The sequence below is a fragment of the Aspergillus terreus genome, genomic scaffold (assembly GCF_000149615.1).
Source record: "Aspergillus terreus NIH2624 scaffold_1 genomic scaffold, whole genome shotgun sequence".
Lineage (NCBI taxonomy): Eukaryota > Fungi > Ascomycota > Eurotiomycetes > Eurotiales > Aspergillaceae > Aspergillus > Aspergillus terreus.
Window position 1 is genome coordinate 1 of NT_165972.1, and position 16,196 is coordinate 16,196.

At 39.2% G+C, this 16,196-nt stretch overlaps 3 protein-coding genes across 3 annotated transcripts; 2 read left to right on the top strand and 1 right to left on the bottom strand.

Moving 5' to 3' along the window:
* Positions 1–8,832: 8,832 nt before the first annotated feature.
* cyp3 (putative peptidyl-prolyl cis-trans isomerase) lies at positions 8,833–9,675 on the top strand (the record flags this gene model as incomplete). Its single annotated transcript, XM_001210087.1, has 4 exons — positions 8,833–8,890; positions 9,078–9,223; positions 9,282–9,419; positions 9,484–9,675. 4 exons carry the CDS (start codon positions 8,833–8,835, stop codon positions 9,673–9,675), a joined length of 534 nt encoding a protein of 177 aa, XP_001210087.1.
* Positions 9,676–10,602: 927 nt separating this feature from the next.
* On the top strand, positions 10,603–11,641 carry ATEG_00002 (uncharacterized protein; the record flags this gene model as incomplete). Its single annotated transcript, XM_001210088.1, has 2 exons — positions 10,603–10,624; positions 10,731–11,641. 2 exons carry the CDS (start codon positions 10,603–10,605, stop codon positions 11,639–11,641), a joined length of 933 nt encoding a protein of 310 aa, XP_001210088.1.
* A 1,571-nt stretch (positions 11,642–13,212) lies between these two features.
* On the bottom strand, positions 13,213–15,416 carry hscA (putative Hsp70 chaperone (HscA); the record flags this gene model as incomplete). Its single annotated transcript, XM_001210089.1, has 7 exons — positions 13,213–13,481; positions 13,534–14,014; positions 14,077–14,784; positions 14,842–15,007; positions 15,066–15,192; positions 15,255–15,305; positions 15,374–15,416. 7 exons carry the CDS (start codon positions 15,414–15,416, stop codon positions 13,213–13,215), a joined length of 1,845 nt encoding a protein of 614 aa, XP_001210089.1.
* Positions 15,417–16,196: the final 780 nt, after the last annotated feature.

A 16,196-nucleotide genomic window follows, 5' to 3' on the forward strand; every position in this document is an offset into this window, starting at 1 on the left:
GTATATATTAATATAAATATTATATATATCTAATTTCAAAATTAACCCCTTAGGAATTTTTTTATTATTTTCTAGTACATACTTAGAAAGCTTTATTTTAAACCTGTATTTTAACCGTGTGCAAGTCTATATATTATTAATTTTTCTTAATAATATTATATACTATTTTATTGTTTTAAATATTTAGATTTAGTTTTACCACTCTGAATAATAAAAAATTTAAAAATATAGATTATCCAAAATAATAATATAGATAATCTATATTATATAAAAATAAATTTAACTATAATTATTAATTAGTTCAATAGCTAATTTAATATAACTCTATTAAATATAATATTATAGAATATAGATTATATAGTATAGATTAGTTCAAATATTATAGATTATAGTATAGTACGGGTTAATTGTCAAACCCTGGTATCTGTCTAAGCTGCGTGTAACCTGCTAGTGTTATAGTTCAAGCACGAGGGTGACTAGAATCCACTAGTCCGAAGGGTAATTGATACTTATTCTAGAAGCGAGGCGGCTTCTATAGACAACGATAAGGTTCTTAAGAACTAATACGATAATCCTAAGATCCGAAGCAGCAAAGATAGAAGTAAGACTAAGAGAATACGTATATCTGCTTATAATAGAAGTGTTAATAAATTGTACTAGCAAGGATAATGCTATAGTTATTAATAATAGTTATATTAAACGCGAAAAACTAATCTAAGTATATAGTAATAAGTATCCTTATAACTCTTTAATCTATCGATGATAGGTATAGTAGTTTAGTAGAATAGTAGCTTGATAGCATTTAGATAAGCGTTGCGATCTTGCTATTATATAATCGTGCTATTACTTATAGTTATTATAGTGTCTAATTAGATAGTTCAGCAGTTTCTAGAAAATTAAGTCCGTAGAGGTATATACGTACTTAAGTTCTATATAGCCTTTCTTAATTAGATTTAGCGTTTAGATTATAATTATTAAGCCCCGGGCTAAGTTGTAGACATCTCTTTATTATAGGGTTTAGTTAGTTGTTATTGCTTAGCGGTTCTACTTAACGTAGCTGCCCTTACGCGACTAACCCCTAGTAGTACTATAATACTATCCTCTTTTTTTAAAGACTTTCGTTTTCTAAAAGTATAAAAGCTAGTTATTTTTTTAAGTAAGTGCTTACTGAGTAACTTCCTTAATTTTCTAATACCGGTTTATTATGCTAAAACACCGTGCTAACGATATATTAGAGATCTCTTTTAAACTTCCTAAAACTAAGCGTGATTAACAAGCTAGTTATAATTATTAAGCCGACTTTATCGAAGATAATAATTTTATTTCTTTCTTTGCTTACGATTGTTGTCTTTATTTAAATAAGATATGCGTTATAGATCGTTCTTGTAATAATTCGAAATATATAGGCTGTATCTGTTATAGTCGTGTTTATAAGCAGGATTTCTATATTAAAAAAAAGTAATCTCTTTTACATTAAACTGAAGATAAATTATCTTCCGATATTAAAAAGAATAACAACAAGTTAGATCTTTTAGAACCCGAGCTTAGATAGTTATAGGCTTATTTATCCGAGCTGCATTAGCGTCTGCTAGAAGAATAGAAAAAATATTTAAATAAACAGAAATAATATTAAGAAGCGATAGCGCGTTAATAAAGATTACAAAAATAGATAGCTTTCTTAAAATAAAAAGATTTTAAAATATCGGAGTATAATGCTGAATTATTGCGTATCTTAAATAAGAAAAATAGCAAGACTTAGCCTTTTATAGAACTTATCTAGCTAGCCGCTTCGTCCGATAACCCTCCTAGATTTACTTAGATAGCTAAGGAGATTAGTCGTCTATCTCCTTTCTTCTAGGAATTCTTTAATTCTTTAGTTCTTAGTAAAACTGCTAAACCAGTCGGCGGCAGTCTGTTAAATACTTAATAAGTTTCTATATGTTTTCTAAGGTATCGTATTTAATCTATTTAATTAGATAGTATAGTTTCCTGTTAATCCTTTTATATTCTAGGATTTTTTCGACCTTGTATTCTTATTCGGTTTCTTCTTTAATTTTAATGTTTTTAGCGAGTTTAGCGTTTTCTAGTGTTAGTTCTAATAGCAATATATAAAATATAGGATGTATTTTTTATATAGTTACTAGTAGTTTAAGTTGATAATTTACTAGTCTGGTTTTCTTGTTAATTTTGAATAGTCCCAGCTTTTAGTGATTAAGTTTCTGGCTTAATTATTTAGTCTTAATATTTCTGTAGAGCAGATACATTTTCTCCCCTTTTTTAAAGTCTAACTTTCTTTTATATTACTTATCGTAGTAAATTTTACTTTGTAGGTTTATAAAGTCGATATCTCGGGAAAGTTAGGTATATAGATATGTGAGTATTCCGATTAAATTATATACTTATTTAGTAATAGGTTTAACCACGCGTAGTTCGCCAAAAGCTATAGAATTAAACTCGTAGTTCGCGAAAAATAGTAATTTTTTAGTAGTTACGTAGCAGGTGTTATTGTATATAAATTATATTAATAGTAGAAAGTTAGTCTAGTTATTCTGTTAATAGTTAACGTAGTAGCGTAGGTACTGTTTCAGTATCTAATTTATTTATTCTATTTATCTGTTTACTTACAGGTAATATACTGTAGTTAAATATTAATTAATCTCTATAAGGTTTATTAGTATAGTCTAAAACTTTAAGATAAATAACTTGTCTTTATTTAATATAATATATATTAGCATCCTATAGTTAGCGATAATTATTTTAAAGAAGATCTGTGCTAGTTCCGGTGCGTCTATAGTTATTTATATTAATTTAAAATAGACGTACTTAGTTAACTTGTCAGTAATAACTGTAATTAAATTGTATTTCTTAGACAGTAGTAAAGGTCCGATAAAATTAATAGTAATTTATTACTATAGTTTTGTTAGTGTATTTAGCGACTGCATAAGTCTGTATAGTTAGTATTTTAAAGGTTTATTCTAAATGTAAGTATTATATTGCTTAATATATTTCTTAATTCGCTGTTGTATGTTTAGAAAATAGTAGTTTCTTAAGATTTGTTTTATAACCTTTTCTGTGCCGAAGTACTCTTAAAGTAGAATATTATAATGTATCTAAATAATCTTGTCTTATAATATCTTAGGTACATAGATTAGCCTATGAAGATAGACTATACTATTTTTGTTAGATATAAGTTTTTTACTGTCTAAGTATTTGAATATTTCTTAAATCTATTAGTCTGATTTTATCTTTTTAATAATTTTTATAATTAAATTATTTTTAATGTAGATCGTGGTTACGAGCATTTATTTATTATAAATAATAGATCTGTTCTCCGCCTTTCTTAAAATAGCTAGTTTTATTATCTTTTCTGTAATCTTATAATTTGGTTGTCTGCTTAATACGTCTGCTTAGCTATTTTTAGTTCCTTTATAGTGGACGATTTTAAAATTATACTGTAAGAGTATTTCTAACTATCTAGCCTGCTTCCGCGTTAACTCTTTAGTTATTATAAAGTAAGTCAGGTTTTTATAGTTTGTTTTAACAATAATTGTCTGCTAAGCTCCTTCTAGATAGACTCTCCAGACTTTAAATACTACTACTATAGCTAGCAGTTCTTTATTGTAGATATTATAATTTAGTTCGGCTGATATAAGCTTTTTTAAGCAGAATACGATTAGTTAAGGTTTTCCGTCCTTGCCTAGCTGTGTTATTTGTATACTAATTATATAATCTAATGCGTCGGTCTTAATAGTAGTAATCTTTTATAGGTTATGTTGTACTAGAATTAGTAATATAGTAAGCCGATCCTTAATTTTTTTAAATATTTCCTATTGTTTCTTGCCCTAAGAGAAGTCTTTACTTTTCTTAAGTAGTCTAAATAGTAGTATTATAATATCGGCGTACTTATCTATAAATTATTAATAGTAGTTCACGAGTCCGGTAAACTATTAAAGTTTCTTAAGATTCTTCGGCTGTAGCTAATCTTTAATAGCTTAAATTTTAGTCTTTTTAGTCTGTATTTCTTCTTATATAATCTAATATTCTAGAAACTCGGTCTCTTAAATATAGAATTTGTATTTCTTTAGCTTAAGTTGTATCTTAGTAATTTAAAGCTTTTGAAGTATTAATTTAATATATCTAACGTGTTCTTTAATAGTTTTTAAGAAAATTAGAATATTATTTAAGTAAGCAATAACGAAGTCGTTAAGGTATTCGCCTAATACTTTGTTAATAAATTATTGGAATAATGCTAGTGCGTTAGTGAGACTAAACAGTATAACTGTATATTTGTAGTAGCTATACTTTGTTCTAAATACTATTTTCTATTTCTCTTCGGCTGCGATTTAGAATCTGTTATATATATTAGTAATGTCGAATTTAATAAACTACTTTACTTCTTGAATTTAATCTTAGATCTTACTGATTAAGGGTAAAGAATGTCGATCTTTAATAGTAATATTATTAAGTAATTAATAGTCTACGCATAGTTATAACTCTCCCTTCTTCTTAGATATAAATAGGACTCTGTGTCCTGCCGATAATTTTAATAGTTAAATTATCTTTTTTTTAAGGTTTTCGTTAATGTATTCCTTAAGTATTTTAAACTTTTTTTCTGATATAGAGTATATTTTATAACATAACAGTTTTGTTTCTAATTTAAGCGGTATAGTATAGTCGTGCGGACTATATTTCGGTAGTTTAGAATATTCGGGCTGTTCGAATAAATCTTAAAATTATTTGTACTTCTAGGAAATTTTAGTTAGTTTCTAAGTTACGGCTAGCTGTTTCTAAGATTTACTATTATTCAGGATGCTTACTAGCTGTTTCTATAAGCAAAATCTCTTATTCTAAGAATTTTCGGATATTTCGTCGATACTGCTAATTATTACGTAATTATCGCTGTTCGCGGGTATCTATCCTAATAAGCTTATTAACTATTCTTTTTTAGCAATAGTTGTGGTTACAATAACTGTTCTAATTACTTAATTTGATCTATCTTATAGTCGCTTAATCTCGTCCTTAAATTCTTTTTTATAGATAAGTTATACGGTCCTAGTATCTCTAATACTCGGTCTTTTTAGATATTTATAGTAGAATGTTAACTGTTCCTTCTGCTAATTAATAATTAGGTTGTACTTCCTAAGCTAAGAAATTCCTAGTATAATATTATACTTCTCTATAGGGAACACGTTAAAGCTTATATATTTAAAGTATTCTTATACAGCTATAGTAAGAAATCCTAACTTAATTTCGATAAATTCTTCTAAATCTTTGTCTAAGAGTCCTTCGACTAGTATAGATTTTATCTTAGAAACTTCTATAATTTCTAAACGCCTAAAAAATATTAGATATATAAAGTTTCCTGCTGTACTAGAATTAATTATTACTTTAGCTGATTGTTAAATAACTATAGCTTACAATTTTAAATAAAGTTTATTTTATATCGACGCTAGTAGGATATAATAATCTTAGTCGGATATATCTATCTATTCTATTAGTACTAGTATTTTTTTATTCTCTAGTTTTACGCGGTAGTAGATTAGATAGTTATTGTTATAGTAGGCGATCTAGCTTATCGCGTTATATTGTAAATACTTTAGATACCCGATATAGGAGCAGTTAGGTCTTTAATATAGATATTTATATCTGTTCTTAAGAACGATGAGTAGTAGAATTAGCTTAAACTTTGCCGTGGCTTTTATAGCGTAGTATTATTTGCATATATTATTATAGTATACTATCTAGAGAATATTTCGATATTCTAGATATATTTAATAGTATTTATATAAACACTAGAAGAATCTATACGCGTAATAGAATAGCTTCTTCAGCTTTATACTAGAGGCTAATATTAGTACAGCGTAGTAGTCGATATTATTTTAGTAATACTTGCTGTATATTTCGCTGTATTATTTATATCTTATCTAATAAATGCTCTATAGTTTGATTTCGTCCTAGCACTCTAGGTTTTAATAAATACATTTATTTCTGATGTTTTATTTAACTGCTTAAGCGATTTATCTGTTAAGATCTCTTGTGTGCTATTCTTGTATCTACGCAAGGATTTTAGCAAAGTATTTATTATAGTATAACTGTGGGGAATTTCGCAGAGATATCTTGGGTATTGCCTAGGTCTTCTCTCTACTAGGTATAGAGCTATTTAGTTAAATACCGTACTCTTCGTTAAACAGATCGAGAAATTCCTAGTTAATGTTAGAATATTCGTCCTCTGAGTCCTCTTAAACTAGTTCTTATATTAATTTCTTTTGTTAGTGTTAGCGGTAGCTAACGGGCAGAGGCTAAGATATGCTCTGTTTGGCTTTGATATTAATGTTGCTGCTTAGTATGTCGCCCTAGCTAGACTGCGTGTTTTCTTTATTATTATAAGTAGGGTATCCTTTAGGTGTACTAGACAGTATTTCTAGTATATTCTACTAATTGTTAGCCTCTTAGATTCTACTTAGTTTTTTAATAGTTTTTAGCTGTTGGCGTGGCTCGCGCCGTTCTTTCTTTTATTAATAGTCCTTGGATATGTATCTAGGTTTTCTGCAGCTGTAATACAGTTATTTTTTTTTTTATTATTCTCTTTTTTGTTGGGATACGCGTTGTAGCTTTATTATATTAAGCTCTATAGATTTAGATCTATAAGAGTTGTTGTATTCTTAGCTTTGTGGCTACGCCGGTCTTTAATTATTTACTTAATAGTTGTCGCTTCGTCGGCTCTGTTAGCTATGCCAAGTTCGATTTCTATGCTTTCTAAGATTTAACTTATGCAAGCAGTTGTCAACCTTAACTACCTGTTTAATTATCTTGCTAAGGCTATCCGGCCTCTTTATCTAAATAAACTTCTCTTAAACTTCCGGCTTAAATCTATCTTTAAATCTAGCGATGAATACATTGTTATTCCAGTCTAGATATATAACTATTTTCTAGAACTCGGAAATATAGTGTACTGCCGACCCGGTTTATTAAAGTTATACAATCTTTTATTCGGTGTTTCTTCTCGCGTCGATATCTTTAAAGATTTCTTCGAGTCTCTGCTTAAAGACTTTGAAGTTCGCGAAGATTTCCTTAGTATCTTCGTCTTGCTTATTAGATAGATTAGCTTGAAAATCTCGGATAAACGGTTCGAACCAATCGAAAGTAGGTCCTAACAAGTAGATTAAAGCGAAGAAAACCTTATTATCTTTATTTACCAACTTTTCACGGTTCATATAAATATACAAGTCTAACTAAGTAATAAACGCACGAAGCTTATGTTATATACTATTAAATAGCTTAGATAGTTTGACTTTCACTGATTTGGCTAAAAGACGATTTTCTAATAATATAATGTAGGATTGTAATTATTTGATTATGCTTTAGTAATTAGATGTCAGTTGAGATACTCTTTTACTAGAACCCGGCGAGGTCTGTAGGGTGTTGTTGTTTGACACGGTCGACATGTTGCTTAAACCAATTTATACTAACTAGCGTTTAATTTATTAAATCCTAGTATCTGTCTAAGCTGCGTGTAACCTGCTAGTATTATAGTTTAAATATAAAGGTAACTAGAATCTACTAGTCCGAAGGGTAATTAATACTTATTCTAGGAGCGAGGCGGCTTCTATAGACGACGATAAGATTCTTAAGAACTAATATAATAATCCTAAGATCCGAAGCAATAAAGATAGAAGTAAGGCTAAGAGAATATATATATCTGCTTATAATAAGAATGTTAACAAATTGTACTAGCAAGGATAATGCTATAGTTATTAATAACAGTTATATTAAATACGAAGAACTAATCTAAGTATATAATAATAAGTATCTTTATAACTCTTTAATCCATCGATAATAGGTGTAGTAGTTTAGTAGAATAGTAGCTTAATAGCATTTGGGTAAGCGTTGCGATCTTGCTATCGTATAATTGTGCTATTACTTGCAGTTGTCGTGGTGCCTAATTAGGTGGTTCGGCGGTTCCTAGAAAATTAAGTCTGTAGAGATATATACGTACTTAAGTTTTGTGTAGTCTTTCCTAATTAGGTTTAGCGCTTAAATTATGATTACTAAGCCCCGGGCTGAGTTGTGGGCATCTCTTTGTTGCGGGGTTTGGTTGGTTGTTATTGCTCAGCGGTTCTGCCTAATGTGGCCGCCCTCACGCAACTGACCCCTGGTGGTGCTGTAACATTAATATCTTTAGAACCCGCAAACCTATATAAATTAAATTCTAACCCTGCGGGTTGTACCCAACTCGCACCAAGTACATCCCTAATCTAAAATATTTAGACAAGTAATTTCAGATTTATAACTAATATTTAAAATATTACTAATTTATTGCTATAATAGGACAAAAATAGAGATTTCAATTTATCTAAAACTCAGTAAGAAATTGGCTCTTTTTAAGATCTCTATCTTAACCTCTTTTCCTACTAGATATTCTAATCTATTCCGATTATATAGTCCGTAGGCGAGGTGCAAGGGCTGAACGCTATACCTATTTTATATGGGCGGTGAAGCTATCGCAACCCGTACAGGACGGCCTTGATTAAAAGGAACACAGCTTATATTCTAATTTCAGATATTTAAACACAGGAAAATGGTGAAAAACCTAAAATACGACTACTAACTACTGGTCAAGTCAAACCGGTTACTACCGGTACAGTGGCGACTTGGCGACATGTAAACCCAGGCGAAGGTTAGAGTGTGGCTGTATCATGACCGAACCCGCTGTGGCTGAACGCGTCACGTACCGCTTCTGCAAACCATCCCCAAACCTGTCCAGTCCACCACACACTAAGATCGTGCACATCAAGTTCAGTACCTATAGAACACAAACAATATCCACAAACTATGGACAACACAGGAGATAACTCCAATCCTATCGTCTTTTTCGACATCACTCTTGGTGGTAGGTTCTGCACACAACCAGTTCACAGTGCTGCTTTTGTCCGGGATAGAAGGAGCATCCTGTACCGTTTCACAACCGAGCGGATGGGAAAGAAAATATGCCATGTCCCGCAATCTGCTCGCATGAGAGAAGTGTAAAGGACGAGACGATAGAAGAAAACACAGGCTAAGTACGTACGTTCTAATAGGAGAGCCTCTTGGTCGGATTAAAATAGAACTATTCGCGAATATCACTCCACGTACGGCTGAGAATTTCCGTCAATTCTGCACCGGAGAGAGCAAAAACGCCCAGGGCAAACCACAAGGCTATAAGGGGAGCAAATTTCATCGGGTAGTACGTATAGGATATCTCACGGTGAAATGCAGGTTCTGTGACTGACTATGGACTGCAGATCAAAGATTTCATGATCCAAGGAGGTGATTTCATACAGGGTGATGGCACAGGATCCTGCACAATCTACGGCACCCCGAAGTTCCCAGACGAGAATTTTGCTCTGAAGCATGACCGAGCAGGCCTCCTGAGTATGGCAGTAAGTCCTCGAAGCACAGCAAACAGGAAAAAACCACACGGATTGATTACTGATTGTCATCAAGAACTCGGGCCCCAACACGAATGGCTGCCAATTCTTCATCACGACCACCCCGACGCCCTTCTTGAACAACAAACACGTTGTATTTGGTCAGGTAGTCGATGGCATGGACATCGTGCGAATGATCGAGAATACCCGCACCACCAGAGACAAGCCTATTCAAGACGTGACGATCGTGCAATGCGGAGAAATGTGATGGTTTCCTTCAGTCCCTCCCGAGGAGTGCAATCCCAAAAGTGCAAAGGTTCCATAGGCATTATCAGGTACCCCGAAGTGAATCATTTTAAGTGGCAGATATCAGAGCGACATGAACTATGGGAAAACCGAGCGCATAGACGTGACGTTGAGCAGTGTCTTCGTAGCGACATCGATGTGTGGCATGAAAACAGCAGAAAGCTGTGCGGAGAGTATGTACGGGAATCCAGTAGAAGAACATAAGAATCAGTTTCGAGTCGAGAGATTGTATATTCGTAGATTTCTGTGGTATATCATAGCGGCAGAACATCGATTTGGATTATCTTGGGACTTTATCAGCCATGGTTGGCGTGAAATTGGTTCTTAAGCCCGTCGATTCAGCCCTATGCGTTCCTCCCGAGACCGTATGATTCTCGCCTTGTCGCCAGGAAGAGGCTTTAATTCATCGCTGGGGTCAAAATTGGTATTCAAGCCGTCCTTTGTGAGGTCATTGTTGTTGTTGTTGTTGTCTTTAGCTATTTTCCGGAGTCGCATGTCCTCGAAGGCCGCGAGATCTTCGGATGTCACCGCAATAGCAGTAGGTTTTCGGCGGAGCATCGTTGATGTTGGTAATGGGTGACACCTTGATCTGGATCAAATTGTGAAAGAATAGGTATATAGCGTGTCATGAACAAGTCAGGTTAGCACAGCACAATAATGATCGCGAGTGGAGCGTAATGCGTCTCACGTGACGTAACAGTGGTTCCAGAACGGAATTGAATTTGCAGGTCAGGGATCACCAACTTTCTCACGGCCACCATCCCAGACATCCGGCTAAGGGCGACGTAAGAGATGTTTCGAACTCGGGTGATATCCTCATGCGCTCAATCCTCCAGACTGACTGGAGGGGCTCACATTCCCATCCGTCACTTCTCATGTACACAGAAAAATGCGAACAACGAACCGAGTGAGTACGGCCTTTTCCAGATTGCCAATGGCAGTTATATCATCATTGCAATTTTGTCGCACCTCACTACAGCTGAGTCACGTATATTCTGATTCCATGAAAACCAATAGACCCCCAGGTCCGGCCTACCAATTCGCAGTCCCGCAACTCTAAGAAGACAGCCGTACCGCCGGCGAACCTGAATCCCACCAACGCCAATTCCGATCGCCCTCGCCCTCGCCGTGTATTCGATGCGAGATCTCTTGCTGCATCCCAGTCAGGGGCTCAGACGGCCAAGATTCTCAGGACTCCTAGGGCCAGAACGGCTCGTAACGGCCCCCCTGCTCGTCCCCGGAAGTTCAAAACTCCCGCGAAGACGCCATCCTCCAGAGATCGGAGAACACCCCGCCGTCGAGCTCCGAAACAATCCGACGCGGAAGAAGGCGACGATGCGCAGCGGATGGAGATCGAAAAGGTCTATCGTGAACTCGCGGAGGAAACGAAGCAAGCTCCTGCTCGCTACAACCCCCGGCAGCCGGACTTTTCCAACTTGATGGAGACATGGCCTTCTTTCCCGACGGGCGTGACGGCGCATACTGCTGGGGTTGTGGAGAAATTGACATCGCTCAGCGGTCGCACACCGCATGGGTATGTCCCTCCCTACGAGCTAGGTAACCGGCTCTTCAAGGGACAGTATGTCCGGTTTGTGGATGCGAAGGAGAAAAGCGAAGCCGTCGCCGAGGCGCAACAGCTGTCGCAGCAGCGTGCGGACGAGTACTCACAACGGAAGGGTGACTTGGTAGAACCGGAGGAAATCAAGTTCACGCCCGTGGGTGGGGAGACTAAGAAGGCATTGATCCGAACCTTGGTTCAGGGAAGCTATTCAGAGGCGCGGCTAGCAAAGGACAAGTCGCCGGTTCTCCAAGAGGTTAGGAGACACCTTGGAAACAACGAGACGTATCAGACCGTCGGGAAGAGCTCGCAGTTTACCGCGAAAGTGGAAGCTCTCCTTGCCTCCAGCCGCCCTGTCAAGCGGGCCTAAATAGAAGGTTGGTAGCTGGGTATTTATGTATATTACTGGCAATTTCTTGTGTTGTGTGTTTTGTGACTGCTGTTCTGTTGTACATTAGGCTGCGCAGGATGGATATCACCCGTCATGATCTATGTAGAAAGAGAATATCCGCTGCTCCCTTTTCTCCGGTAGTTGTTCCAGAAGCCAGTGGTAGGAGTGCGCGCAGGATTCATACTCGTTCCAGAGCCTTTCGAGCCGCTTCGAACAAGTCTTTCACCTCTTTCTGTCCCTTCTCTGTGAATTTCTCCATCTGTTCCTGTGCCTTCCGAACGTCATCCGGTCTGGCGGTCTTCTTTTTCTGCATGTCCTGAAGACGTTTATGTACCGCTCCTCTTGAGTCCCGAACAGCACCGGCCGCCTTTTCCATCGCACTTTTCGCAATGCCGATGGTACGGTCCCTGGATTCTTTTGTTGGTGGTGGGATTGGGACGTTAAGTTGGAGCGAGTTATGAGCATCAGGTTGCGGAGTCAGGGAGAGATTGGACGAAACAATCGCGGAAGTAATCGGTTTGATGTGCTATACCAACGCAAATTCATGTTAAACAGCTGGAATGATTTTGCAACGAGCATAAAAACGAAAGCAAGACTCACATCTTCTTCTGACGCCAATATCGTCACCATCCGACCTCCTTTAGGAACAACCTGAGCCAGGTCGCCCAGCCGCACCGTTTCTTTGCTTCCCTTCGTCAGGTGGACGCGAAGGCTCTCAATGGATTCCGTACTGAATCGGCCCCCAGCACGGAGTTTCGACAAGTCGTCCTTGAGGCGCGATACTGCAGTCGCGATACCATCATGCAATTGAGAGAAGTCAAAAGGGTCATCGGACGGCCCGCCGGCCTTTGTGCCTTTTGCTTCCGATTTCGCCGAGACATCCTTTCCTTTGTCCTTCTTTTTAAGCAGGCGTTGCGAGGTCGAGAATTTTGGAGCTCCGTCGGACAATGCGGAGCGTGGAAGTAAACGAGGTAGCTGTTCGACTTTGGGAGAATTAACCGCAAGGGGGCGCAGGCATTGCGCACGCTGGAAACATGATCTGACAAGCATTCGCTGCATTTTAACTCAGGGTTATATAAAGAAGGGCGCCCACTGGGGAAATGATATAAAAGCGGAGGGAAGCAGAATGGTTTCGGGGAACAAAAAGTGTTGTAGGACGCTTACGGCATGTCGATCTGACCCACGCAGGACAAGACGGCACTTAGCTTTCGGATTCTACGAAGTACCTGTAGCTGCCATAAATTTGTAGCGTCTCGACACCAAAGCAACAAATGTCAGTTGATTTATGTATGAGTTGGGAAGATCATGTCGCATTATGTCGCCGTAACCCTTCAAAATACGCCACCCCCACCGAGCACACTATATCCAGAGCGCTCATCCAACAGGACATCATTGAAAGACAGAAGCATCAAAGGAAAGCATTCTCATACGTTGCACATGTATTGGTCTCTATTCGTTAAAAGGGACAAGTTAAAGCAAAACAACAAAAAGACATCTTTTTTGTAACTGCGGCCGTATCCGCCTTGTCAGACGTTCATTATATTCCAAATTTACCGAGTAGACTGGGCCTTGGTGATCAGTCTCTTCAGAGCAAGCTCCTTCTTCTTAAGATCCTCGGGGGTAGAGTCCTCGATCTCGAGCTGGGCCATAGCGTCGCTCAGAGCGGACTCAATCTTCTCCTTGTTGCCACGCTTCAGCTTCAGGGACATGGTGGGGTCGGAAATGATCTCCTCAACACGGGAGATGTAGGATTCAAGCTGCTGACGAGCCTCGAACTTCTTGGTGAAGGCCTCATCGCTGGACTTGAACTTGGCAGCATCTACAATAATTAGCATACTTCACGCATGAAACTGGCGACAAGGAATGCTTACCGTTGATCATCTGCTCGATTTCCGTGGTCGAGAGCTTACCAACGGCGTTGGAGATAGTGATGTTGGCGCTACGGCCGGAGGACTTCTCAGTGGCGGTGACCTTCAGGATACCGTTCACGTCGACCTCGAACACACACTCCAGAGCAGCCTCACCGGCTCTCATGGGGGGGATGGGAGCCAGGGTGAACTCTCCGAGAGAGGTGTTATCAGCGCAGTTGGTACGCTCACCCTGGTAGACAGGGAACTGGACAGTAGTCTGGTTGTCCACAACAGTGGTGAAGGTACGCTTCTTGATGGTAGGGACGGTCTGGCCACGGGGAACGACGGGAGCGAAGATGTTGCCCTCCATGGCAACACCAAGCGAAAGAGGAACAACATCAAGCAGAAGCAGGTCCTGGGTCTCAGCGGAGGTGGCCTTTCCAGACAGGATACCGGCCTGGACGGCAGCACCGTAGGCAACAGCCTCATCGGGGTTGATGCTCTATTGTGGAGATTAGCCACTATCACACGAAAGAAAACCTCATCAGAGACGACAAAACTCACCTTCTCGAGCTTCTTGCCGTCGAAGAAATCGCTCAGGAGCTTCTGAATGCGGGGGATACGGGTGGAACCACCAACAAGGACGATCTCGTCAACCTTGCTCTTCTCCATTCCAGAGTCCTTGAGAACCTGCTGGACGGGCTCCAGAGTACCGCTGAAAGACTTGGCGTTCAGGTCCTCGAAACGAGCACGGGTGATGGAAGAGTTGAAGTCCTCACCATCGAAGAGAGAGTCAATCTCAACGGTGGTCTGAGTAGCGTTGGACAGAGTACGCTTAGCACGCTCACAAGCAGTTCTAAGACGGCGGAGAGCGCGGGAGTCGCCAGACAGATCCTTGCCGGTCTTGCGCTGGAATTCCTTCTTGAAGTGGTCAAGAAGGTTGGTGTCAAAGTCCTGACCACCAAGGTGAGTGTCACCAGCAGTAGCCTTGACGGTGAAGACACCACCCTGGATGTTCAGCAGAGACACATCGAAAGTACCACCACCAAGATCGTAGATCAGGACGTTGCGCTCCTTGTCCGACTTACCAGAGCCGAGACCGTAAGCGATGGCGGCAGCAGTGGGCTCGTTGATGATACGGAGGACGTTCAGGCCAGCAATGGCACCGGCGTCCTTGGTAGCCTGACGCTGGTTGTCGTTGAAGTAGGCAGGCACAGTGATGACGGCCTTCTCAACCTTCTTGCCAAGCTTGGTCTCGGCAACTTCTTTCATCTGTTACACAGTCAGTGGGTGACCTTGTGGCATACCGGCGGGGCTTCCTTATCGTACCTTCATCAGGACCATGGAGGAGATCTCCTGGGGAGAGAAAGTCTTGACCTCACCCAGGTAGTCAACCTCGACGAAGGGGTTACCACCCTGGTCGACGACCTTGAAGGGCCAGGACTCGACATCCTTCTTGACAATGGGGTCATCGAAACGGCGACCGATCAGACGCCTGCGGCGTATTAATATCCGGTCTGACCGGTGATCGGGAAGCCATTGGATTGACTTACTTGATATCGAAGACGGTGTTCTTCGGGTTCATAGCGGCCTGGTTCTTCGCGGCCTCACCGATCAAACGCTCCTTCTCGGTGAAAGAGACGAAAGACGGGGTGGTGTAGCTACCCTGCTCATTGGCAACTGAGAAGAAAATCTCTGGTCAGCGGATGGTTCCGGTTTGGATGGAGTCATTGCTGGCTTACTGATTTCGACGTTGGTGCCCTCATAGTTGGCAACACACGAGTAGGTCGTGCCTGAAAACAAGTCAACAACAATTCTTTGTGTACGGTTATGAAGGCGGGGTGAAAAAAAAGCAGCGTACCCAAGTCAATGCCAATGGCACCCTCATAAACTTCGTCAGACATGGTGATGGTATGAGGTTGAGAAGGGGGGATAAAGAAAGGTATGAAGAGGAGAGAGAGAGGGAGGAGGAAGAGAGGATAGTAGGGAAGAGAGGGTTATAAAAATCGCACTGGGGCGTTAGAGGTGGGAGCGGTAAAATTTTTGGAGAATTTTGAGCGGGAAAAAAATATGGAACCCACTTTTCAACTTTTTTTTTTTTCTTTTTGCCTTCTCGACCAACCAACCCGATCCTCGGCTGAGGACGTCCACTGCAAACTAGGAGTAGTAAGCCAGTAATTATGCCTGGTACGAGAAAAAGACAACCACAATGAACCATGGTCAGATGGCGAAAATTAGATAAGCTCCTGATTACTAACTGCTAACATTCTACGGAGTATCTGTTTATGTACGACCGCTGAGGTTGATGTTTTCGCTGGAGGGGACGAATTGCGCTGAAATCTTCCAAGCCACTCAGGTGCTCACACAATAGATTCATACGATACCTAACTCATTCGGCGTTCGAGTTTTCTGTCTTATTGTCTTTCTGACTCGAGGTACCTGGAGCGGGAGGAATGTTGTCTTCAATGGACCCGAGAGTATCAGCCTGCATAACCAAACCAGGTGCTCACTATGGTCTAGATCGATTTCAGACGTTGATATTACCATCCAACGTTCTGCTCCATCAATTGTTAGTAGATAAGACATATTTAATGCCACTGGATAACACCGTAACCGATGAACTAGGTAATTAGACCTGGAAAATGACAATTGACCCTTGATCAGAATGTATAAGTCATTGAGTA